At 45.0% G+C, this 24061-nt stretch overlaps 2 protein-coding genes across 6 annotated transcripts; both read left to right on the top strand.

Annotated features, from left to right (window-relative positions):
• The first annotated feature begins 4887 nt into the window (after positions 1 to 4887).
• On the top strand, positions 4888 to 19446 carry LOC139770832 (protein anon-73B1). Of its 5 annotated transcripts, none has more exons than XM_071703061.1 (3): positions 4888 to 5061; positions 18811 to 18987; positions 19067 to 19446. In XM_071703061.1, the coding sequence occupies exons 1-3, from the start codon at positions 4933 to 4935 to the stop codon at positions 19163 to 19165; spliced, it is 405 nt and encodes a 134-aa protein (XP_071559162.1). In that variant the 5' UTR covers positions 4888 to 4932; the 3' UTR covers positions 19166 to 19446. The 5 variants fall into 5 exon arrangements, with proteins under 5 accessions (XP_071559162.1, XP_071559164.1, XP_071559163.1 ...); XM_071703063.1 differs by lacking the exon at positions 4888 to 5061 and adding an exon at positions 17783 to 18143; XM_071703062.1 differs by lacking the exon at positions 4888 to 5061 and adding an exon at positions 17786 to 18296.
• A 191-nt stretch (positions 19447 to 19637) lies between these two features.
• Omd (integrator complex subunit 5 omd) lies at positions 19638 to 23729 on the top strand. The gene is made up of 11 exons (XM_071703057.1): positions 19638 to 20121; positions 20212 to 20341; positions 20411 to 20820; positions 20914 to 21049; positions 21124 to 21796; positions 21875 to 22119; positions 22193 to 22398; positions 22552 to 22698; positions 22775 to 22915; positions 23049 to 23309; positions 23384 to 23729. Exons 1-11 carry the CDS (start codon positions 19900 to 19902, stop codon positions 23603 to 23605), a joined length of 2793 nt encoding a protein of 930 aa, XP_071559158.1. The 5' UTR covers positions 19638 to 19899; the 3' UTR covers positions 23606 to 23729.
• The last annotated feature ends 332 nt before the right edge of the window (positions 23730 to 24061 follow it).

Genomic DNA, 24061 nt, shown 5'->3' on the forward strand with positions numbered 1-24061 from the left:
AGGAGATCGCGCGGTCGGTCGCGCGTTTGACTAAATATATAATGCCCGACCGCGCGGCGTTAATCCCGCGCATTAGCGACGTTTATACTTGTCGGTTATATATCCGCGACACGTGGAGTAATTCCGGAGCCACGGCGGAGAGAGCCTTCCGGCCAATCCTTCGACGCTTCTACGGCGGATCGCCTTTTTCTCCTGGGATGGAAATTCGGTCGCGGAGATTGCCGCCGATACGCGCGGGTCTCCAGTTGTCCCGCGCATACGTTAAATATTAATGCAAGCAAAACATTTCTCTGTACGCTACATTTGAATTCGATGACGAGTCTCTCGATGTCTCCGAGTCACGAGGCGGAAAACGGTTGATCCCGCCGATCGTCGTTATAGGTTAAAAAAATTGAAACGTGAACGCGGCTATTATCGACAGTGATGCCAACGATCGATAGGTCCCCGCGATGCCGCGCCGATAGGATCAAGCGTCGCGAAGTTTGCCGCGGATCGAGGCGAGTGAATGCAGGCCCGCGTAAATTCGCCGGCGATATCCTTCAATATCGCCGGCGGAGGAGGGAATTAGAAAGTCCCCCGCGATTTTCAGCGTGTCTCGCGGGCGAACGCGCGTGAGAGATTGCATCGGGTGGACCTTAAAGAGCCGATTTTGCGAGAGCGGCGGACCTTTTCTCTTTCTCGTGACCGACTTCGGACGTATTGTTCGTTCGTCGCGCGGCGAGAGAGAGCCGTTCCGCGGAACAACAATCGTAACGCCTCGAAACGCGCGCCCGCAACGGCGGGAGAAAGTATCGGATTTAAAATAAAACATATTCCCTAATCCGATATGTCCGATATAAAGCTGCGAGTGTTTCTTGTGAGACCAGCACTGCGCGAATAAAAGTTACCACCATTTCTATATTATATAAAAACAATTCTATTTTATTTGATTAAGTCTGTTGCACCCGTATCTTTGTAGAATTTTAAAATATAGCAGGAGACATCGATAAGTAGATAAGTAGATAAATTGAGAATCAGAAGCAATCGGAAGTGTATCGATTACACATTTAATTACAAGCAATTAGGCATCTTTCAAGATACCGTCTGGATCTACGAAAATGTCGGCTTTTTAGTATTTCTTAAGAGCTGACTGGTTTAAACATCGCATTAAATTACGATACCACGTAACAGCGTAATTTAACAGCAATTCAGCGTAATTTAACAGAAGCGGTAATTAAAATAATAAGCGCTTAAAAACTGAACATTAAAGCTATTAAGCAGCAGCACATCGATATTTAAAGGTGCGAGTCGCTGCACCTTCAGCCGCAAATGAATATCGAGCTTTAAAGGTCTCGACTGCGTCTTTAGTGTCTAATCTTTCAAGGTACGAGGAATCATCGATCCTCGCGCGTGTAACCCCCGCTCAAGTTAGCTTCGAGTATTCCGCTCTCTCGGAATACTCGGTGAACGTTGTCGCGCGCGCGGAATTAACGAGTTCTCGTGCGGCGACCCGCGGCGAAGTGCAGCGGCGCGCTGCTGCACCTCGAAGTGCAGTGGCAGCGACAACGGCGGAGGCGGCGGTGGCGTCTCGTTGTTGGCAGCAATGAGGATCCGCGGCGACCTACTTGGCGTACCTCGACCCCCGCGACACATCGATTCGAACCAAAATTATTTCCGAGCGATTATTGTTCGACCACCAGCCCCCCCGGTGGATGCATCCCCTCGTGCGCGTCACCAAAATAGAAATCGAACATATTTTTAAATCAGTCTAGGAATTGACATCCCGACAATATGGCCACGACTTCCCGTACCCCTTCCTCCGCGCCAAAGAGTCTCCTCGGAGGAAAATCAATTTCTCCGTATCATCGTAGATTAGATTAGGTTTTCCCCTAATCTGCGGTTTCTATTCAAACTTGGAGCGAAATGCATCTTGAGAATAAGAGAGATCAAGATGACGGATTGGGCTATAATTGACGTTCTCGGCGAGCTTCGTGATCATCGAAGAACCGAGCTCTTTCGGAAGCGAACGCGTCGGTATTCTAGCGAGGTGCCGCAGGCAGATGCGTTTCTGCAATGCGAATTTCTTTAGGCGCGGCGAATGACAGCGCGAAGGAGCGCCTATTACGCGTTTATCTGCTGGAAACAATGACCTCATCGTGTCGAGCGTTACTATGAATTATTTACGATCACGCGTGGAAACTTCTTTGTTTCCGCGCTACGCGATACATGTAGATTTAAGTATTACACCGATGTGCAGTTAAGGAGAAACAAAACGATCCCGCCTTCGATCCGGTAGTGATTAAAAAAAAAAAGATTTTAACGTCTTCAATGAGCGGAAAATTATGAACGTTTTCGCTAAAGAAAGAAAACATCTACATAAAATCTCTGGATTATACAGCGCGATCTTGCATTTTGATAATCGATTAAGACTTTTTTTCTGACGTAACGCAGTTACGTTATAATTACGAAATAGCCGCTTCGCAGCTGAGAGCGTAACTTCAGTTAAACTCCGATTAATTTAACCGACAATTAATTTATCATCGATACCTATCTTGTTAAAATAAAATGGATAGTACCATTAATTTCCCATTGTTCGACGCGCGGAAAGAAAGACGTCCGTTCTTTTCAATGCAGATTAATCTCAGTTTAATTTACCTTCTATTTTTTTTCTAGCTTTAATGTTTATTTCTACCAACGTAGATTAACTTTAATCTCGGTTTAACTTACTACTTTTTCTTCTCTTACTAGTTCTGAAAATCAGAAGAAGATAAAAAGTAAGTTAAACCGAGATTAAAATTAATCTACGTTGGTAGAAATAAACATAAAAAGTTAAATCGAGATTAAAGTTAATCTGTACTGATAGAAATTGACTCGAGAACGACAAATCACGGAAAAATTTTATCAATTTTGTCGGTTGAGTCAATCGCCGATTAAAGGTAAAAACGGAGTTTGGTCGAGGTTGCCTTGAGAACTTAAATAGATCGCATCTCCTTATACGCTCGCGGCGCTATCAATCGCTCGCGTTGCTCGCTCGCTCGTTCGCACGTCAAGCCGCTGCCGTTTACAACGAACGGAGCGGGTCGCGCACGACGCTTCCGCTGACCCCTTCGGGCCTGCTCTCCCGACGGTCGACGTTACAAGAAAACGATGTTGCTCTCGCACGCGTGCGCAACTCAGCGGCGCGCATTCCGCCGCCGTGTTAGCCAGCCTGATCGTAAGAGGCCGACGTAACCGCCTCGCAAACGTCACGAATACAGGATCGGATTTTGTGCAGCCGACTCTCTTCTCTCGCCCGCCGTCGCGAATCACTTGGGACGGCAATGACGGCATTCATGGTAGTCCGATCTTGTATTCAAGCACGATCGCAAAAGGCTGTACATACGGTCCATTCGTTGAATAGAACTTTTGGGCCGATATTCACAGTCAGATCTTATATATAAGATCGTTTCAAGTTCATCTTTAAGTACCTCGTAGCCAATGAAACGAGTTGTACAGCATCTAAAAATAAACTTAAAACGATCTTAAATATAAGATCTGACTATGAATACCGCCCTAAGATTACCAAAAACTTTCAATATAAGATCTTAAATATAAAATCGGTCTGTGAATCGCCCTTAATCTTTCAAAGAGAATTAATTATTCAGATCTTTCGACTTTGCGACGTATATACGCTTACGGATTAAAGATTAAAGGAGAGTGAATTGTTATGTTTTTAGATCGACGTTGCTATCTGAGACGCTCTCTGTTCAGATTACGTTTTCAATCGGTTAGCATCCTTGAAATTTTCATAGATGGAGAAATAAATAAATTGCGAACGCAAGACGAATTTCACGCGAGGGTATGCGGACGTCTGAATCCGCTCCTGTGCTCACAGCACGGGTGATGGCACGGGAGAGGAAGGGAGGGGGCGTAGCGGGTGAGAGCGAGAGAAGAGGCACTTAATGGCGAATACGCATATACATGTAAATCGCGTGTCAGCCTAGGCTATCTAATGATTCCAACATTATATCCACAAGCGACCGCAATGTAAACCAATGACAGCCCCACGCCTGCCACGCTGCGAACGTTATCATAGAGATGCGGGACTAGAGCACCCAAATGAAAAATGGAGCTACACGCAAAACGGAATTATATTAATTACGCTAGATTTTTCGAATCTTCTGAAAGCACTTTCACGCTTTTCCGCGAACTGAGATTGAACTTGTCGCTTATCCTGCAAGTTTTGCATAAGTTAATTAAGGCGGGCTTTTAATGATCTCCGGTACGTCATGACCGAGGCAGATTCTCATCTTATTCTTCAATCTTCATTCAGATTCAAAGGGACTCGAGTAAAACTTTACTAACGCTTTTAATTACAAATATACTCGAAATTGAAAATTAATTTTTCCTCGTATTCTCTCCTCCCTTTCTCGCCATCATCCCAATAGTTCTTTTTCCAAAGAATCGAGAAAGCGTAAAGGACGGCGTCTCGATTCTTCGAAAAATTTTCGGCAGACAGGGAAGACTGCAGCAGATCGCTCGCAAAGTTGGTAGGTGTGGTTTTTTTTTTAGCAGTTTGCGGTCGCCGGAAAATATCGATTGCGCGGATACGCGGGTAGATACGCGTCATCTAGACACTTTGGAGCGTATATAGCGTATCCAGCTGCCTGTGTGTCCCGCGCACTCCTCCCCCCTCCCACCCCCCTTTCCACCGGCCGAGTGCACCTATGACTAGTTCCACGCCGTTGAATAAACGTTCAGTTTCTCGGTCGCTCTCACTTCTTCCCCGACGCCTGTTCCCCCTCCCCCTTCCATCCTCCCCCACCCCTCCTCGACCCCTATCTCCTCCTGTCTCACCCTCGCCCTCCCCCCCCGCGACATGCTTCCCCACCTTCCTCGTAGCACGCGCGCGGGTATGCAACGGCGTGCAGTGAGCCGTACACAAAGGCCTGATTGCCGGACACCCGGTGAAATATGCCAGTCCCCGCCAATAACCGGTATCTCGCTGCCCTCTCTTCACTTTTACGCTGTCTTCGCTGCGGGTTCACGGAGCGACGGGTTGGACGAAGGTGGAGAACATGGAGGACCAGAGAAGGGAGGGAGGTAAAGTCACGGTGAAGCAGTGAGGGGGGAGGGGGGACGAGAGGGAACGAACACCGATGGAAGTGTATCGCGATACGAGAGACAATGTGACGCGAGCTGGATACTGATGCTACCACATGAAGGATAAAGAAAAAAGGGAATACAGAAAGAGAGAGAGAGAGAGAGAGGAGGGGGGGGAAGGAGGAAAGAAAAACCGTGGTTATTTGATTAGTTTTATTTAACGCTTTGGGGTCGCACAGCGAAATGAATAAACGGAAATAATTGCAATCGCATAGAAGTTATAAGTGAAAAGAGAAGGAAAGTAGAAGAAGGAAGGGAGGGGAAGAGAGAGAGAGAGAGAGACAGTACGTGTAAGAATGTAATTAAAACTATTTTAGAAATTCCCAGGAAACCTCGAACTGTTGAAAATGACATTGAGTTAATAAGTACGTAACTCATCATTTTCAATAATTAATTTGAGATTCTCATAATTCATAATTGCGAACGTAAATCGTCCACTTGTACAAATATAGCGTGTAATTTCTTGTTCAATAAAATAAAATTTAAATACATAAGCCAAAGAGAGAGAGAAAAAGAGAAAGAGAGAGAGAAAGAGAGGAAGTGTTATCGGGAACGCTTGCTCCGGCATTCGCGTGAGGTTATTTTCATGATATAGTTGCGCGGGGAGTTCGATCGAAGATAAGCGGAGTCGCGGGAGGTAAAGCTAGGTGAGGCTCTCCTAGGGCAGCAACGCGATGCCGAGAGAGAGTGTACCAACGTTACCGCGCGAAAATCGCGCTTAATGCCTCGCTGGCTTAAAGCCGTTCCGCGAGACGCAACGTTAAAGTAGCTGCGAGCAAATAGAATCCCAATGTGGACATTACCAGGGGAAAGAAAGGGGAGGGGGGGGGGACAAAGTACGAATTTCTCGCTCAACCGAAAATACGCGGTTTGCCGCGGAAATACATCGCCGTCTCGCGCGCGCGCGGGATCGGATCTCTTGTTCAAATTATCATCTAAGCAAATTGTCGGTTGTTTCTGGCGAGGGAGACGGAGACGTGGGTTAACGCAATTTCAAGACTGTCGAGGCTGCGACAGTGTCTTCAGCTGCGCGCTTCGATGCGCAGCGCGGATTCGAGTGGCACTCGCACGCGCGGAGTAGAGAACGCGCACACGTTCGCCGCTATACGCCGGCGAACTTGTCCGCGTTCTCTTAAGAATGTGCGCAAACGGAGAGGCACATCCCCGAGAGGCGTCGCCGTTGCGGTGCTCTCGCGACGTACGTCGCTCGCGCGCGAGACAGCGGTTTAGATATAGGAATCGCGATTCCACGTTTCTCGTTTTCCTGGGAAAGGCGAATAACGCGCGGCTCATCCGCGCGAGAGGCGTCGTTGCGCCATGCCACTGCGCCCGCTGGCGTTTTCGCAATTCCCTCTCGTGCTCTCGCGACGGTCGATATATGCACGACGAATGGCGACGCACATCGCGCTCTCGTTCGGTCGACCGCTGGAAGATGGCCGCGTTCCTCGCGCGCATAGACGCCGCGACTCTCATCTTCTGCCTCCCCGCGTCCAAGGGCGACGGCGACGGCGACGGCTACGGCCGAGCTCCGATTAACTTAATCCGCGGTTAATTCGATTCACGGTTGCTCGCAGCGAGATTTTCTAACTCGACGATTCCATCGTCCTTGATCTAGTTCTTCTTCTCACGTGTCGAACAAATAATTGAATTTCTTATGCGAGTTAACGAAATAGGTGTTACTCGACAGGTTAATCATCCGTTAAATTAATGTTTGAGTTGACTCTGATATCAGCCGCGGGACCGATTAGCTTGCTCGCCAATTAACTTGTCAAGCAACAGCTGGTGCTACCTTGTTAGCGCGGATGGAATTATTAATTTTTTTGCCGTTCGATACGTGGAAAGAAAGTTTTACGTTGGACGGATTGTGTAGTAGTTGAAAGCTTTGCTGCAGGCATTCCTGCTAGTAATTAAACTAATTAATCGATAGTTGATGGAAGTTTCGGCAAAATCGCTTTTATGTCCATTTTTACCAATACAGATTAACTTCAATCTCGGTTTAATTTACTTTTTATCTTTCTCTAATTCTTAGAACTAGCAAATTTGCAAGCAAGCGAGGGCAATTTAAATTTTCCGATTTAACAATATCGATTAATGATGTCAACATTGAATATCAACATAAGACTCATCTTCGACGCAGTTCATCACCGAAAGTGCGATTTATATAATCACACTATATTAATTAAAAAATACACTCTGACCCACAAGAAAAGCCTTGCCATAATCAATTCTAAAAAAAAAAAGATGGATTAACTTTTAAGCATCATCAAGCCGGAGAGATCATCGATGTTGATTGTGACAGCGATCAGCGACTTCGTTGACCCACCACGATACATCATATTCAACAAAGGACGTTGCGTCGTCGACGAACGCCTTCGCTTCCAGTCGACGACCGCCGTAGCGCGATTTCGTATCGCGGTTTCGCAGATTAATCAGTTAGGAATGCGCGAGCATGCGGCGAGGAAGGAGGCTGTGCGCACGAGAGCGATCGGGGATGAGTAGAGCGTGATCCAACGGTCTAAAGATCGTTTTAGACGATTCCTAATTCGATTCCCGAAGTTCTACGTATAATTTGGCATGCGCTACATTCGCAGACCTCGCCTGTAACATTAAAACGTACGTTCGATATCAAGGCGAAAAAAAAGGTCTCGTTAAAAGTCTTCGATAAAACCGGCCGGACCGGCAAGGATGTTTAAATGGCGGTTCCATTGGAAACCGACGTTTGTTCAATATCGCGCGAGCGAATCGCGGCCGGCAACGTTAACGTGGGTGTCCCAGAAGAGCGGAGGGACGACATGAAAGACGACGACCCGGCATTGCGCGCCTCCGCTATTACATCCAAGGTTACCCCCGACGAGTCGTAAACTCTCCTCTCTCGTACCTCTCGCCGTTCTCTCGCTCACGTGCCGTGCCGTGCATCGGGCTCCCCCGTTCCGCTTTACCCGTGACGACGTGCGGGACCGTATATTTCAAACGCGTCTCGATACACGGATTGACTCGGCGCGGCGTCGACACCTGATCGAGTCAAGTCGCTCTCTGCGACGAGACTGAGGCCGCATTCCCGATATTCACTGTCGGTACTGAAAATCTATATTTTTCTATATTTTGCGTCACGTATACTATAGATTCTCAGTACTGACAGTTGCTGACAGTAATCGGCGAAATCAAGCGGTATCTGAGATAACAATTAAGCGTAACAATTAGCACGTCTGCTTCAGAAACACTCTGGAATATCGCGGAGAATAATAAAAGCTATTTTCGACAGCACATTTAAGATTATCAGCGCGTCGGAAAACGGAGCGGGAAGTTTTATTTACGCAATCGCGCGGAGCACTTTTCTTCATCTTTCAGATAAAAAGAGAGGGAGAGAGACAGATAGAGACGGAAGGGGGAGCGAGAAGATAAGCAGGCGCGGGAGAACTTCCGTCGACGAGAAAAACGCGCTGAAAGATCGACATTTTTTTTCCCCGCCCTTGGCGCGAACGCGCGTGTGAACGCATATACATCCGCACACGCGTGTCCATCACGCTGCAATGTGATTTCTCCGGTCCGTTACGCGTGCGACGCAATAAACGTATACGTACTCCTTACGTGTGCGACGAAGCGTGTGTCAATAAAAAGGACGTAATGCCCATATCACACTAGCGATTGGGCGATTGCGTTTACGTTTGCGTTTGCGTCTTTTGACCAATCAGAACGGAAATCGTGAATCGCAATCGCCAGCAGCTACTTTCTGATTGGTCAGGAGACGTAAACGCAAACGTAGACGCAATCGCCAATCGCTAGTGTGATACGGGCATAAGATCCGAACGATCCGTCAAGCGATTGCGTCGCGAGAATGATCTCTCTCTTCCTCCTCTTTTCTCTTTCTTTAAATTAACGACGACACGTGTAAACGCGGCGGAGCGCGTCGGCTAATTCAGCGCGACGAACAACAGCAATTGTCCTCCACGTTTCCGTCAGACGTAATTTAGCCGGCGACTTAATTTACGAGGCAATTGCGATTAAAGCAATTGCGTCGACGCAACTGCAAACAGCGCGCTGCTCCATTTTCTGAATATTATAGGATTCGCGGCCTGATCCGAGTGACGCGAGAAAAAAGTAGAGAAAAGCGAAGTTTTGATACCGTATTTTTAGAATTTCGACGCGTAAAATTGACAAACTTATATAATAATTAAATAAATTTTGATTTCATTTCTATACTTCTATGTTACTCCATTTTTCATTAATTACTCCAACTTCTATATTACTCTATATTTTTTTCACACTCAGAGTTTGAAATAAATTCTTCCTTTGATAGAACTGATTTTTTTTTACTTTTTCGTAGAATTCTACCTCGCGATTCTCCGAATACGCATTCAACTCACGAGTTATCGTTGGTGTGACAGGAAAATTAAACGTTTCGCGCTGAACAAACTGCCTACTATAATGTCGAGTTAAATGATAAACGGATTTATACAAAAAGTCGATAAAAACGCGTCCATCGTGACTTCTAGTCTTTTTTTCTTCACTAATAATCGGGAGAGATCCGCTTCGCTTTGCTTTGCGTTGCGTGTTCTAAAGCCATCCGACCCTCAACTTCACGAGAGAAGACCACCGGGAGCATTAAAATCACGTACTATAAAGGCTAATTGCGTCAAACGTTAATTACTTTTACAGTTAAGCTACGTCAACGATGTCGCAGTGACGTCGAGATTTCGCGGACGAAACCTCGCGGTATTAATATTTACTTGACTAAACGTTTAAAAACCGAGTGCTAACCGATATAATTTGTATTAATATCCCTGCATTTCTCGGTTCGTATCAATATGTTTTTCATTATCTTCTTCTATTTATTACGATCTGAACCGAACAATATACGCGAAATATGTCAAGATAATATTGGTTATTAATTATATTTTCTAATATAAAATTATTCAAATCTCTTCCCTTGCAATTATTCTTATAACGTTCAATAAAAATGTTTGAACTGAAAATAAATCTTGCGTGTGTAAATTAAATTTCATGCATCGCTCATTTGCTACAACGATATAATAATAATATCAAAAATTGTCATTTTTTTAGTTGTTTGCAAAAGAATGGTGAGAATTCAATATACTGACTAAAGAGCTAATGTATAGCTAAATATTTTTACTACTCAACAATCAGTTATTATATCAAAATCGCATTTAAAAACATATTTTAAATTTTTCATGATTTAAAACATTCAAACACATTTTCTGGAAAATTTTGTTTTTTTTTTAGTTATGTCATTGTTGCAGCAAGTGAATGATGTATTCGTGACTACTCTGTAACGGAGGATCAGATGCGTTATGACTGTTATCGTCGCAGGGTGAATGCACCGCTGTTGAGAACGCTCTCCGCTATCGCGGGCATAGCGAATGAGATTATCGCACTTTTCAAACTCTTTATTATCGTAACGAGGCCGCTCCGAAACGTTATCGATAATGCTCGAATGCATGCTGTATTAAACTACATATCGTCCGTCGCTTTCGCACTGTCGACGGAAGAAAACCGTTTTCCGGGATGTAAATAATTCGATGGGTAAATAATAGATTAAACGTACGCGGATATTAATGGACGACTAATTAATATAGTCGAGCCTATATCGAGCCTACGGTTCGCGTTTATCGCGCGGCTCTACAAATATCCAAACCACGATTATAATCAGCAGGCTGTATTTTTAGAATTTCCCCCACGAATTCCTCTGCGAGTATAGGAAAAAGTTAGTATTTAGAACTAAAGTTTCTTTAGTTTAGTTTAAAAACTTTAGTTTCTAAGAACTAAAAAAAGATGAAAAGTAAGTTAAATCGAGATTAAAGCTAATCTACATTGTTGGCAGAAATGGACACTAAATTCATATCGGAATTTTTGTTTAGACAAAATTGTAAAGCGCTCATCTGCGAGAAATCACTCATCAGGTCACAGAGGATCGCTCGCCCGACTTTAACGCGCGCAACCGCGTCGGCTTCGTGTAAATGATATTATTATGAAAATATTATCGATAGGCGAGCGGAGGAGTAAGAATTGCGCGCGTGGAGTTAATTTCGCGTGCCAAAGGCAACGCGCGCCGCTGCTCGTCACTCGGATTGCGGCGGATCGTCAGAATTTCATGCGCCATTAATACGTCCTGACGTAATGCCGCAGAAACTCATCGGATCCTTGCAGCTGGGTAGACGGCGCGGATCCGACGCATCTACGCGCATGATCTCTCCGCCGTATTTCCGTAATCGTCGATAAGGCGCGTGTGTTTACACGCGCGGAAGAATTGACTGATACCGCGGCGGGAGATAATGCGGGCCGACCGCGCTTTGGGGAGCCTCTCTCGTCTCTCGTCGAAACGAGATCGCTCGTTAATCCTCGCGCGCGAGTCGCGATAACGCCTACAACTTGCAAGACGCATAAAGCACCGTGTAATTTTAAAGCCCCGGGAAGATTTATACGACATTTATAGCGTCTCGCGACGAGCGAGGCGACGCTAGGCGGTGATGTAAATCGATCGCGGTCGCCTCGCGAAATCGATACGTCTAACGTTCGATAAAAATCCTTTTATCGTTTACGCAACCGACTCCGCAACCCGCTGCAGTCGGCATGGAATAATATAGCGGGTTATTATAGACGCGACGCGAATAGCGGCCGCGATGTCGAAGACGCAATTAAAGTCTCGAGAAAAATCCGAGACATGTCTAGAAATAGTCTCGTAGTTTTTTTTCGACGCTGCAAAATTAAACGGTTCAGAAACGGCGATTCGCGCTCTCCTCGTATCGCGGAATTATCGAGACCGCACCAAAATTAGTCGACGAGAGTATCGGACGATTTTTGCCCAGATCGAGGCAAGACGGATTCCATCGGTTTCGCGTAAAAAGCCGAGGCTAATCGGTCCCGATGGCCCCCTTAATTAGATCGAGTGCCAGAATATCAGACCAGCGCCGTCGGATGAACCGTACGGATATCTCGTTAGCTCCGGCAAACGGCCGATACTTTACGGCGCGCGAGGATAATCGACGGTAATGATCGGCTGTCCAATGAACAGGCCTCGTCTTGTTGCTCCTACCGCATGACGTCGTGATTTCGCACGACACTGTGACCCTGAGGTTTCGCGACGGATGATGAGCTCGCAAAATTGCAGGCTTGCCGGTCTTTTCCATTCAATTACGCGAGCAATTACGATCGCATTCGATCCTCGATGAATTCGGGGCGGATTTTCAGTACAGATGTCATCGAGACCATCGTTCAATTAAGTCTTAAATCGCGCTTCTCTACGATAATTCTCATCCTTTTCTTAAAAAAAGGCGCGTTAACTAAATCTCGAATGTATCGAATGTATCGAAGTCGTATCGAAGTATTGAGGCCTTTTTTCCACGATTGGTTGCCTCGAAATTTGCATCCCGGCTTGCTTCATCAAATTCGAATGACAGGTACTTGTGCAAAATGTTATTTTTTTATTGTGGTGTATGTAAATGTTTTTTGTAATGATAAAAAATGCTAAATGGCGCGCGCTTATAGTGTTCTATACTATATGTTTACACGAGCGTTACTTCTGTAGTAACTTACGCTAATTCCTCCGCGTAAACGAGTAAATTATCGTTACTACAGAAGTAACGCTCGCGTAAACGTAGTACTAGTTTATTAAAATTAACAGAAGCATAATATTTCGTAGGGCATTTTTACCGTCGAAAGACAACCAGGAAGGACAAAATAAATTTGTACGCGTCCGCAAATTCTTTTTCATCTCCGATCGTTTCTCTTTGAGAGAAACGATTTTCGGATCCATTAAAAGAAACGAATCTAGAGGGCAATGCGCGTGCACGAAACGCACCTACGTCGACTATCACCTGATCGTCCCGTTCGTCCGTCGAGTCGACCAATCGCGAGGATCGGATTAGCGGAGAGGGGGAGGGGGAGGGGGAGGGCAAAGGGGCGCGCTGATTGGGATTTACATGGCTTATGAATTATGCACGGGGGTCCGCTTTTAAAAGTCAATCCGCGCGCAGTGTCGCGCTGCAATTAGAATCCGCACGCGGGCGGCCGCCGGAGCGTCGATGACGGCCGCGTCGGAAACGCGGCCTATCGATCGCCCGCTTACGCGCCCGAAACGGCCCCGTGTGTGCGCGGGTTAAGGTTAAACCCCCACGCGAGAGGGGAAAACCCCCGATGCCCTTCGCGGCCGCCTCCTCTTCCGGCGCTGCTGACGTATAATCCGCCGTCAGTGACGGACAGTTCTGGTCTCCTTACTCCCCGGAGTAAGGATCGTTATACGAGTCTCTCGGAAGTTAAACTGTCTCAACTTCATGAGACAAAGATCACAGAAAATCGATGAAACTATAAACCGTGTGTTCAAATTAAGATATTTACAGAAAGTTACTTTCAACAGTGACACTTATTTCCTATTTTAATATGTTATAGCTCAATTTATCTTTATTTATTTATATTTTCTCATGTCTCAACTTATATTTACTTAATTTCTTGTCGGCTGATGAAGACCCCGGATAGTCGAAACGTTCCGACAGTTAAATATTATGGTCGTTTTATTGATCCTCTCGGGGTTACAACCCTCGACAGTTAAATGTTAATAAATCATAATTTATTTAATTTATAATAACTTGATAATCTGCTCGTTTATGGTTCCACGACCTTTCTAGTTGTCTTACAAAACACGAGCCAAGAAAATCATGATACCAGCGTTTTAATAATTAATCATATTCTTAAATCGAAAGGACTAATAATATTGCCTGATTGATTACAACATTTGTTACATTTTTATGCTTTTGCAAGTCGAGCGGAATGTAAATTCGAAAAGATTGTATCTATACGAAAAGTATCTCAATCAATCTCTCCGATTCCGACTATACGCACGTCGCTCGCTCGCTCGCTCGCTCGTCAATCCGCGCGACTTCCTTTCCTTCGCGGTCGATACGATTTTACCTCGCGACGAGGCAACCCGCCGCTCGTTCGCCCACGCAAAGACGGCCGGATTTTGTCGTTCACAGATATTCTTTCGAGCACCACATGTACTCCAAGAAAGTTCGATGTGAAACTCGAAATCTGAAAATCTCAGATTCGCTGTTTTACGTGTCGCGTGAACGGATATTATGTGCAAAGTGCGCATCAAAGTCCGATTTTATTGGATTTTAACGAATGTTTCGATTAAAAAAGTGTTTCGCCGTCGGCTTTCATCCCTCGGCCCGCGTTGCAAATCGTTGCAAATCGAATCACTCGCGTGTTATAAAACAGCTCAGGGCGGCGTTCGCGTTGTTACCTGTCCGGCGAGCGCGGCGCCTGCGGGTCCGGATAAACCAATCAATAATTGATTCGTGCACGGATGCACGACACGTAATGGAGTTAGTCAAACGCAATGGCGTTTTAATCGAACGCATGCCAGCTCGGTTGCGGTGGCGCGCGATCGGCCAATTAATCGCCCGATTTCCGCGCCTCGGCGGCGGAGGTCAATCGCCGCGAATCGTGGACCCTCGGGATCTGTCAGGCATCTCGAGACCATTGTCGCGCAGATCACAAAAGAGCTGATAGCTCTCGAGAAACGACCGAGAAACTCCTTGGCAAATGTACGAAGCAGCCACGTAGCTGACGCGCGAATTCAAATTAATGTTTAAAAGCCGCAAGAAGACAATTGTCTTCTTTTTCTTAAAAAAAACGAAAACATATGGACTATGTGGAGTGCGTCAGTGGTCACCCTACGTTCCACGCAGACCCTTAATTACACCGCTAATAGCAGTCGACGGCACGCGTGCGGCGCGGTTAGACGCAGCGCGGTCATCTCGTGCTTGTTAATATTTCACTTCCGGCGTGCTATCGCAGCGGCACCGGGTTCAAGTCAGCCGTGGGCGCTGTCTAAAAATAGGATATAGATCTGCGTGGATGTTAAAACCCCGGGAGGAGTTGGGGACGAGCTCCGTGTGTCCAGCATTTCGCAAACAAATCTCGCGCCGAACGAAATCGCAATGGTAGCGGGGAAGGAAGGGAGGGGAAGGGGGAGGGGGAGGGATTTTTAAATTTTGCACGAGCTATCGATCCCTCGATGGTTCTCGGATTTTCTTCAAAAAACGCATCCGCGACGGCGCGAGATAAAAAAAAACCTCGTTCTTCACCTTTGTCGTTTTAATCCTCGTTAAATTGTACGTTAAACGTCCCCGTTAAACGCATTGTACGGACGCGTTCGCCGCTATATTCATGACGTATAGCTTTCACAGCGAGCAGTGAGGAAACCTGACGCGAGAAACATCGGAGAGAGGAAAATCGGACGGCGACGAGAGAGCGAGCGAGAAAGGAGAGAAAGAGAAAGAGAGAAAATAGGAGAAACGAGAGTACGACTGGAAGGGATTTTGCGCGCTCGTGAAAAGATCGCGGAAAGGGGGATTCCGCGGGGGAGGAGGGGGGGTAGAAGGGTAGCTGAGCCGAGGGCTGGGGGATGGCGCAGGAAGGCCGAGGCACGCAATATGGCCGCCAGCGAGCGAGAGAAGCGCCGCCTGGAAACATTTTTCTGTTCCCGCCGCAGAGAAGCAGTTTTCCGACCGTCGTTTCGTCGCTGACTTCCGATCGCTTAGGTTAGATCCCGTTTTTAAATCCCGATTTTCGATCCCGGCGAAATTGTACCCGTCGATATCACGCCACACGAATTGCAAATCGACGCAAAACGGGAGAGGCGACACGCTTGGCGTCGCTCTCAAATGGCATCCTTCCCTCTTACGCGAAAAAATGTCTCGTCTAATATAACGCTAACACTACGTAATGATCATTCAACGATTTGATCTGTCGCGTTCGTCTGCCGGTAATGGAGTTTAAAATGCGACAAATGATAATCTTTTTTTTTTCACAAATTCTAGAGATTTAAATATTCGTGAAAAGGAAAATGCTGGCAGCTTTTGTACGAGAATTGAATCACGATGATTAAATATAACGAAAAATTTGTTTCTGTAAAGGTAATAGGATTGATTTACAATCTATTGCAACATACCATTTTATGTGAGTTATCTCATTTCTACATTGGCACTTATTTTTCTTGTGTTCTGCTCCTTTCTGAAGCTACTTAAAAAAAAGCTTAATTCCATCTCAATTAAAATAACTGCTATAAATGGAGCTCCCTGCTACATTTGATTTAGAGTGGAAAGACGTTTGATAAGTAAAGCGAGATCTTTGATCTCAACAGATGGACAACTAAACATCCATCTGTTACCTCAACATACTTTGAGATATGAAAAACACAACAGAGGCATATTATTTATCATTATATCCTAAAAAAAAAAAAACAAATACAAAATAGTATTTCAAGATTCGACCGATGCTCGGTCCAAATTGTGCAGCTGGTGGAATTAAAAATTCTCCGTCTTTTCGGAAGATCGGTCGTCTACGTCGTATCAGTCTAGATCGAAAAACACGATCGCGCCGACGTGATCGAGAAAACATGTTTTACGTTTCGCAGGAAACGAGCCGTAGAAGTCTCGCGGCGATGTTGTGTGCGCGCTTGACCTGCCCTCGCTCACCATTTTACCAGCCATTGTTGCCACCATCCGGGGACGAAAAATTGCGTATGCACGGATTAATATGCCCGTCGAATATCTCTCTCGCGGTTTTCGTACGGCAATTACGTACGTGCGCGACGCACGTTCCCGTTCTCGTGCGCTCTCGCACCGGGGGACGAGGGACCCGGGAATCCGCGTCCGCCAGCCCCCGACCTTCCACCTCGGGGGGGACGAACTTTTTTTTGGTTAAGTACGACGGACGGACTCGCTCGCTCCTCGGAGCGATTCCGCGGACACTCGCGCGTTTTTCCAGGTCGGAGAAGGAAGCGACGGGCGCGAGGAAGCGACTTTGAGCCAGCACCAGACCGAGCGAAACGCGAGCGACCGCGAGAAATGACGACGGTCGACCGCGACGATCGTCGCCGTCGACGGGGGATGGGAATCGTCGTCGACGGTCGCGGAACCGCGATTCCGCGACGCGCTTCCGCGATCCCGGGACCCGCGCCCCGCCGCCGAATCGGTCTGCGATCCGAAAAAGCGTCGCTTACCTTAATGTGACAGGAATACAGAGGCTCGTTCGCAACTCGGATGTAAACACAGGCATTTTTCGGCAGAAATGACACTGAGGCAGCCGTAACGACGTGCGTGCGTACACCGTTTACATCGCGGCCTACGCCGACGCGTTGCGCAAAGCGATCCTGCGTTATTAAATACCGCGGTAAACACAGGAATTCGGTCTCTCCGCGGAAAACATCAATCGAAAACTAGAGATGGCAGCCATTACTTTCGTACAAAACAAAGGTCCACATCCACGGACTCGCGAGCGACCGAGCCTCGAACCCAGCGCGTCACCGCCGCTCGCGGTGCGCCGCGCGATTCAAACCGGTCAAACGCGCGCGAGCGATTTCCGCGTTGGAGATATCGTCCGCCGCCGTTCTCTTGTCGGCGATCAACGATCGCCGACGGGACGTTGAACGACGAGACACGCGTACGCGACGAAAGGACAACCCGAGTTTAATTATTCGCGTGCAAATTCGCCGGACGACAGACGCCGAACTGGCCGCAGCTAACCGCGGCCGCGGGAAGATGTCGCGGCGCTCGCGCGCGCGCGCCATCTGTCGACGAGCGCGGCAAGCGGCGAACGCCGTACGCTGCCAACGTCAGGGAGCTGAACTGCGCCGCGTCGAGCCGAGCGCGGACGACTTCGGCCGGATTCGGCGTGTAAACCGAGAGGCCGCGATCTCCGCGACTCGAATCGTCCGCCGATCTCTCGAAAGTGCTCGAAAGTCGCCGCGATCCACCGCCGCCGCCCGCGCCGTCGTTTTGGGCTGCGTTCGGAAACTTTACTCGGGTGCACACCGCGTCGTTCTATCTTTGTCATTTACTACAAATTGAACAAGAACAGAACGACGCTGGTGTGCACCCGAATGGAATTTCCGAACGCAGCCTTGTTGTCGTTTCACGAAACGTCACGATCCGTCGCGATCGTGACGGCAGGCGGCTGGAAAGGAAAGGACGCAGCGTGCATACGTTCACGAGCGTTCTAATGTTGGTACCATCTGTCGCTACGCGTGAAAGACTACGAGGCGGCGATCATCGCCGCCGGCCGCTTATTGATTTCCTCCACATTTCCTCCGCCTCGTAGATATATGTTCCTCGCGTAAATACCACGAGACACCATGTGCCAGCGTGATTGACCAGGTACCGTCGATCGAGGGCCCTTATTTCGACGTGGGCGCGACGTGGAAGAGGCTTTCTCGCGGAGAATTCTTTGAAAAGAAAGAACGCGGGATTGTGTCGCGCGCGAGAGCTCCGGACGAAAGAACGGAATGCCGTTGAAAAAGAAAGATAGAACAGAAAAAACTCGTCGGGGAGCCTCGAGCGTAAAACGAATGTTACGAATGGAACGAGATGCCTCGGATAATTATACGCGTCCGCGATTTTGATGCGCGGACGTGACGTACTTCGTGCAATTGAAATAATTCAATTCCGTCGTGCGGATCAACGCGGTTTAAATTGTTGACATCCGAGACACTTGTCGTGCGAATCGTTCGGTAAAAATACGCGACTGTACGTTATTCGTTCGCTTATATACGCATTTGTCTCAGAAATATGTTGTACATACATTGCTCTCCTTTTCGCTGTAATAAACTTCATGTTTCATTGATTATATCGCAGACGAAAATTATTTGACGCCTGTGTTCCTTTCGCATAGGTGGAGATGGCCGACGCGGATCCACAGTTTAAGCGACTTTTACTGCCAGCGGAGGAAACTCTGTTCGAGCAGCTGTTGAGATTCGGCCTCTACGTAGGTGCGATGTTCCAGATCATGTGCTTGTTAGCTATAGTCGTATATCAGGCCGGTCCGTCCGACGGCGTGGCAGCTTTGAAGGTACCGTCCAGCTGGACAGTGTCGCGAACTGGAGCTGAGAACGTGGCCTTCCATGTAGCAATGATTCTCGTAATTGCAGGACGATCCGAGCGACGTGGAGTGCTCTGAAAACAGTCCACAGGTGACGCCGAGAAGACCCCACCGGCCGCGAAAGCAGGAGAAAAAGAAGAGGCGTTGAGACGTTTTCCTGCGATATTCTGATAGGACTGTACTCTTTCGCTTCACGACCACTTAAAGGCTGGGTCTTGAAAATAATTCCTCGGCTCATCTAAGTTATTTACTAAATGGACATTTTATAATGTGCAATGTGTCAATCTCTAAAGTATAATTTATAAAGTATAATCCTACTTTTTAAGCATGGAACTCATTGTCTGTTTTAACTTCATGTAAAATTATAAAAGCGTTATTTGTATGTGATATTTTATAAGAGAATAATAATTAGCTTTTTACATAATTAAATTAGCGAGAAAGATTCTTGGAATTCCTTCCGGACAAGTGCGAATTTTAGAAACACCTTGTACATATATATGTTGCAACATAACCTTTTGATATATCTTGTATATGTATGTGTTGTAACATAACCTCTTGACGTATCCTATATATTCATAATATAAAAGATAAGAAGTAATTAAAATAAAGTGATAAGTTAACGTACAAAGTACATGACCTTTCTTCCTTTCAAAACGGAAATAGAAGTGTCAAAAAACGTAAAATTAGATAGAGTTGACGGCACGTTAAGTAAAAAAATTATTCGTGTTTTTTTAATTTAACGAAACATAACCTCTCAATCGGAAAAAGCCACGATATTAGCGGGGCGGTTATGCGACGAATTCACGTTGATCCGACTGGAAATACGAACGTGATTGTATGATATCTTGTAGTTAGAGCATTATTATTGATAACTCGTGAAGAATGCTGCACAATACGGCGACCTTGTCGCCTCAGGATATTTTGATTGAGGTTAGAAAATTTATCTCCGGTGCCATCCGGCCTTCTCACAGCACGAATACGCAAGACGTGACGCGCACGGCGTTATCCCTGCTGAAAAATGTACCCGCGGCGAGGGAAGCCGTCCTCGAATATTTTTGCAACGTATTCTTCGTCGCGGTGACGAAATACGTTCGCCAAATCGAGGTAAGCACGCTGTACTCTTGGTACGTTCTTCCTTTTACACAGCACATAACAAGTATAATTTATATAATAACTGAATCACGATCTTTGTAGACAAATCAGAGTATACCAATACCCGAAGAGAGCATTATAACGGAGATTCACGCCATCCTGAGCAGTTTCATCAATGAGAATCCAGAAGCCTGGGCGCCTATCATATCAGCATGGTCGTTGGACCTACTCGGTACATATATTTCATTTACAATTGTACAGAATATATTTCTGCGACGTATAAAGTACGCATTTCCTATAGGTAAACTATCGTCCGACTATTCAAAGCGTGGCAATTTGCCTGTCAACGCGGGCATCAATGATTTTCTGCAGCAGTGGATGTCGTGCCGTGCAACGAGAACTTTGATAGACATTACTGCTCAATGTCTGCAGTGCCTTATGCATTCCGATACGGAGTCTTGTATCAAGGCGTTGTTAGACACCAGCGTGCTGCATAGTCCGTACTTCGATTGGGTGGTCGCTCATGTAGGGAGCTGTTTTCCGAACACTGTGATCACTAGGGTGCTATCTTGTGGATTGAAAGACTTCTGCGCCATGGGCTATGAGCATAATGTTAAGAATCCAAAGTTGAATTCGGTTGTCGGGATATTGGGACACTTGGCGGGTAGCCATTTTCAAGATATTAGAAAAGCGCTGCTAGACTTATTCGAGGCAAGCTCATCATATAAGTTTTATTGTCCTGTTACATTGATATTTTCGATTTAAGTTTACGTATTATGTAATATATTCGCAATAATCTTTTAGTGGAGTTTGGAAGAAGACTTGAGTCTTGACGACGATACCAAGAAGCAGAAATTGGCAACGGTACCGTTTCTTCTGAATCTGGCCTCGCTTTCGCAGACTCTTTTGAAAGCAATGACCAGCGACGTGTTACAAATATGTATGTTTTTAATAGAAATTATATTGAAATGGTATTATCATTAAGTGCAGTTGTGTAAAACATATTTGTTGCAGTGAGGCCAGACATTATACCACGACTGGCATTGTTTGCGGCAGACTGGTGTAAATACTTTGATAATCAACCAGCGGCGTTAATGGACTTGACAGTACATCTGACGTTGGGATGCGAGCAAGGCGCGTCACAGATCATCAATATACTGCTGGATACGAGTCTGAACACGAGCAATGTCGGCTATCACAGCGTCAATGCGGCGCAAAATGTGAAAAACATTTGTCGAGAGATACTGGAATTGGTTCTACAGGAAATCGACCTGTTATTGAGAACCCACGGACCGCAGTCAGCCAATATCCTTCTGCTGAGTTCTGTCAAACAGGAGATATCGTTGATTGTGCCAATAATGCTAGATCCTAATCCGCTGCGTGTACAAACGGCTGTCAGACTATTAAGTTTTCTCAGAAGTCAAAATCAGAACATAGTCGTCTTCACGGCGTCCTACATGCTGATGAAAGCTCAAACAATGTTCCATCTCGCGGCCTTAATACGTCTTATCACTAGTAACGTCGTACAGTTTCCCACGAGTAAATCCGGATTCGAAAATATTCTTGCCAGTCACGATTATTTTGCACAGGTCATGGAGCAAGCACTTAGAGAGATACGTTATAAAAGCGGAGGAATAAATAAGGAGGACTCGAGACAGTTATTCAAGAATCTTTTTATAATGTTGAAGCAAGTGTCATTAATTTAAAGTATTTAAGCATTTTATAGTTCAATTTAATAATTAGAATCTTTCTCTGTCTCATTTAGATGGGAGAAATCAAATAAGGTGGCGATATTGCAGTCACAGATGATTAGCAGAGCTCTTAGAGCCAATTTATATCAAATATCTTGTTTATTGATGAAAAATGATGATTTTGACTTGGCGAATGATATTGTTACTCTCTTGGATCTGTTAAGCACACCCGAAAAGGATCATGCTCTCGATGTGGAACTTATGCTGAAATTGACGAGGGCGATCATACAGTATTTCTTTTCATGCATTGCTCAAACTGGTAATTATAATTCTATCGTCTTTATTTATTTATTTTTTAAGTAACAAAGTGTACGATAATATTTCTTTCTTAGATGTTATAAAAAAGCAACAAGGAGTAAAGATGGTATGTCATTTATTAAAGGATTTGGCATGTTATTCTACGTCCGCACGCGTATTGGCGCTCAGAGAGATATTAGGAAATAGTATCAATAATGAGCAAGCCAAGTATTTTGGCGCAAAAGAGAAATTCGAGCCTCGTTTTGAAGAGATGTTATTATTACATCAAAATCATAAACAGGTAAAATTTGCACAAAAGCATGATAAAAGTACATTTTAAGATATCGAAGATATGTTTTAATATACGTGTAAAATCTTTTACTTTTATTTTATTAACGTTGGGTATGGGATCCATTTAACTTAGATATGTAGAATTTAAACAATCTCGTTTTAGGTGACGAGCACCATGTTAGCGCAACGACATTCATCGGTATTTCATGCTGGTGTGATAGGACATGGTCCACGAAGACTTCCGCCGGAAAATTCGATCGACAAGGAAATCGTTGCTTTAAACAAAATGTTACTAATAGACGTCATAAAGGTAGAGAATTCGATCATATTAAATAGATCCCAAAATATTGTATATTAAATACTCTAACAATTTGAATTATTTTTAGGCTTGTTGCAGCAACCAGGAATCAGATCGATATCCGGTTAACTTGGACGCTCTGACAATGGTCAGTTTGTTGTTAGTTGAATTGGTATCGCCTGATGTTATGTACAATGGTCTACCGTGGCCTGATGAGGAATTTACAAAGGTATAGTATTTACGTTAAACACCTGTCAACGTGTTACGTTACTTAATTATTGTTATTATTTCACTGCTATATCGCTGAGTTATTCATCCTCCTAGTTAATTATTACCTAATAGAATAATTTTGATTATGGCAGGTAACAATAGAAAGAGATTTACAAATCCGTCGCAAATTTAAGGATGTTCCTCTATTGTGGACGTTGTTAGAATTGACCGCCTGGTACAGGCCGGCGTTAGCGTATTGTTCCGTTTTACTGAGAGGAATTACCGCAACTGTTATGGCTAATTGGAATACAGAGGAAGGCGTTTCGCTTGTCAATATAATGGCTCTTGGTCAATTATTACCACCGCCGCTGGCGAGTATTAGGGACATCCTACCAGTTTTACAGCCTCACCAGGTATGTTTTCGATTCTGTAACATTATTTCAGTTAAATTCATATATTCGGATTTTGCAAATAGCTCTAATTGCAGATAAACACAATAATGAGGGAATGCCTGTGGGCGTACATGCGCGAAAATGTGCCATCTCCAGCGTTATTTACGCGAAATGAAAGCACTAACATAGCCTGGAGAGACATCGATATGTCGTCGCCCAACGCACGTTTCACAGATACACTCCGTTTAGTATTACTGGCAAATATTCACACTTTAGGATCTTTATATTCGACATTATTTTATAATGAAAATAAGTAATGTAAGATACGAGATATATTTTTGAGACAATACTTAAATTATTTTTAATCATATACATTTTGTAAATACTATCAATTGACGTACGTGATAGTAAATAGTAATTAATAAATAATATGAAAATTTATTATCCTTTCCTTTTTTTTTACTTAGAATACATACCTACATATAGATAATTTCTCATATAAAAGCTATGTTTTTATAATATTGATTAACATAATATTATCAAGCTACTTGATTCATATATGAGAAAATTGGTTTATTATAACATGCGTTTCAAAATTATAAATACTAAGACTTAATATTTCCACAGGTTTCATGTATTAAACACCATTAACAGTAAGTACATTTGGACATTTAGTGTTTTCTCCTTGTTACATCGATATCCTATAACAATAGTTATAATTCATATGTATCTTATAACAACCCTGAATATAAAGTAGAAAATGACAATCACAC

Source organism: Temnothorax nylanderi, unplaced genomic scaffold (genome assembly GCF_030848795.1).
Source record: "Temnothorax nylanderi isolate EJ_2023f unplaced genomic scaffold, tnyl_v1.0 TNYL_tig0033_pilon, whole genome shotgun sequence".
In the NCBI taxonomy this organism is placed as follows: domain Eukaryota; kingdom Metazoa; phylum Arthropoda; class Insecta; order Hymenoptera; family Formicidae; genus Temnothorax; species Temnothorax nylanderi.

Coding starts and splice junctions, on each gene's coding strand:
- Omd (XM_071703057.1), top strand. CDS start 19,900: ATGCTGCACAATACGGCGACCTTGTCGCCTCAGGATATTTTGATTGAG. Junction 20,821..20,913: donor CGCTGCTAGACTTATTCGAG/GCAAGCTCATCA, acceptor ATAATCTTTTAG/TGGAGTTTGGAAGAAGACTT. Junction 23,310..23,383: donor CAGTTTTACAGCCTCACCAG/GTATGTTTTCGA, acceptor CTCTAATTGCAG/ATAAACACAATAATGAGGGA.
- LOC139770832 (XM_071703061.1), top strand. CDS start 4,933: ATGCCAGTCCCCGCCAATAACCGGTATCTCGCTGCCCTCTCTTCACTT. Junction 5,062..18,810: donor GGACCAGAGAAGGGAGGGAG/GTAAAGTCACGG, acceptor CCTTTCGCATAG/GTGGAGATGGCCGACGCGGA. Junction 18,988..19,066: donor ACGGCGTGGCAGCTTTGAAG/GTACCGTCCAGC, acceptor TCGTAATTGCAG/GACGATCCGAGCGACGTGGA.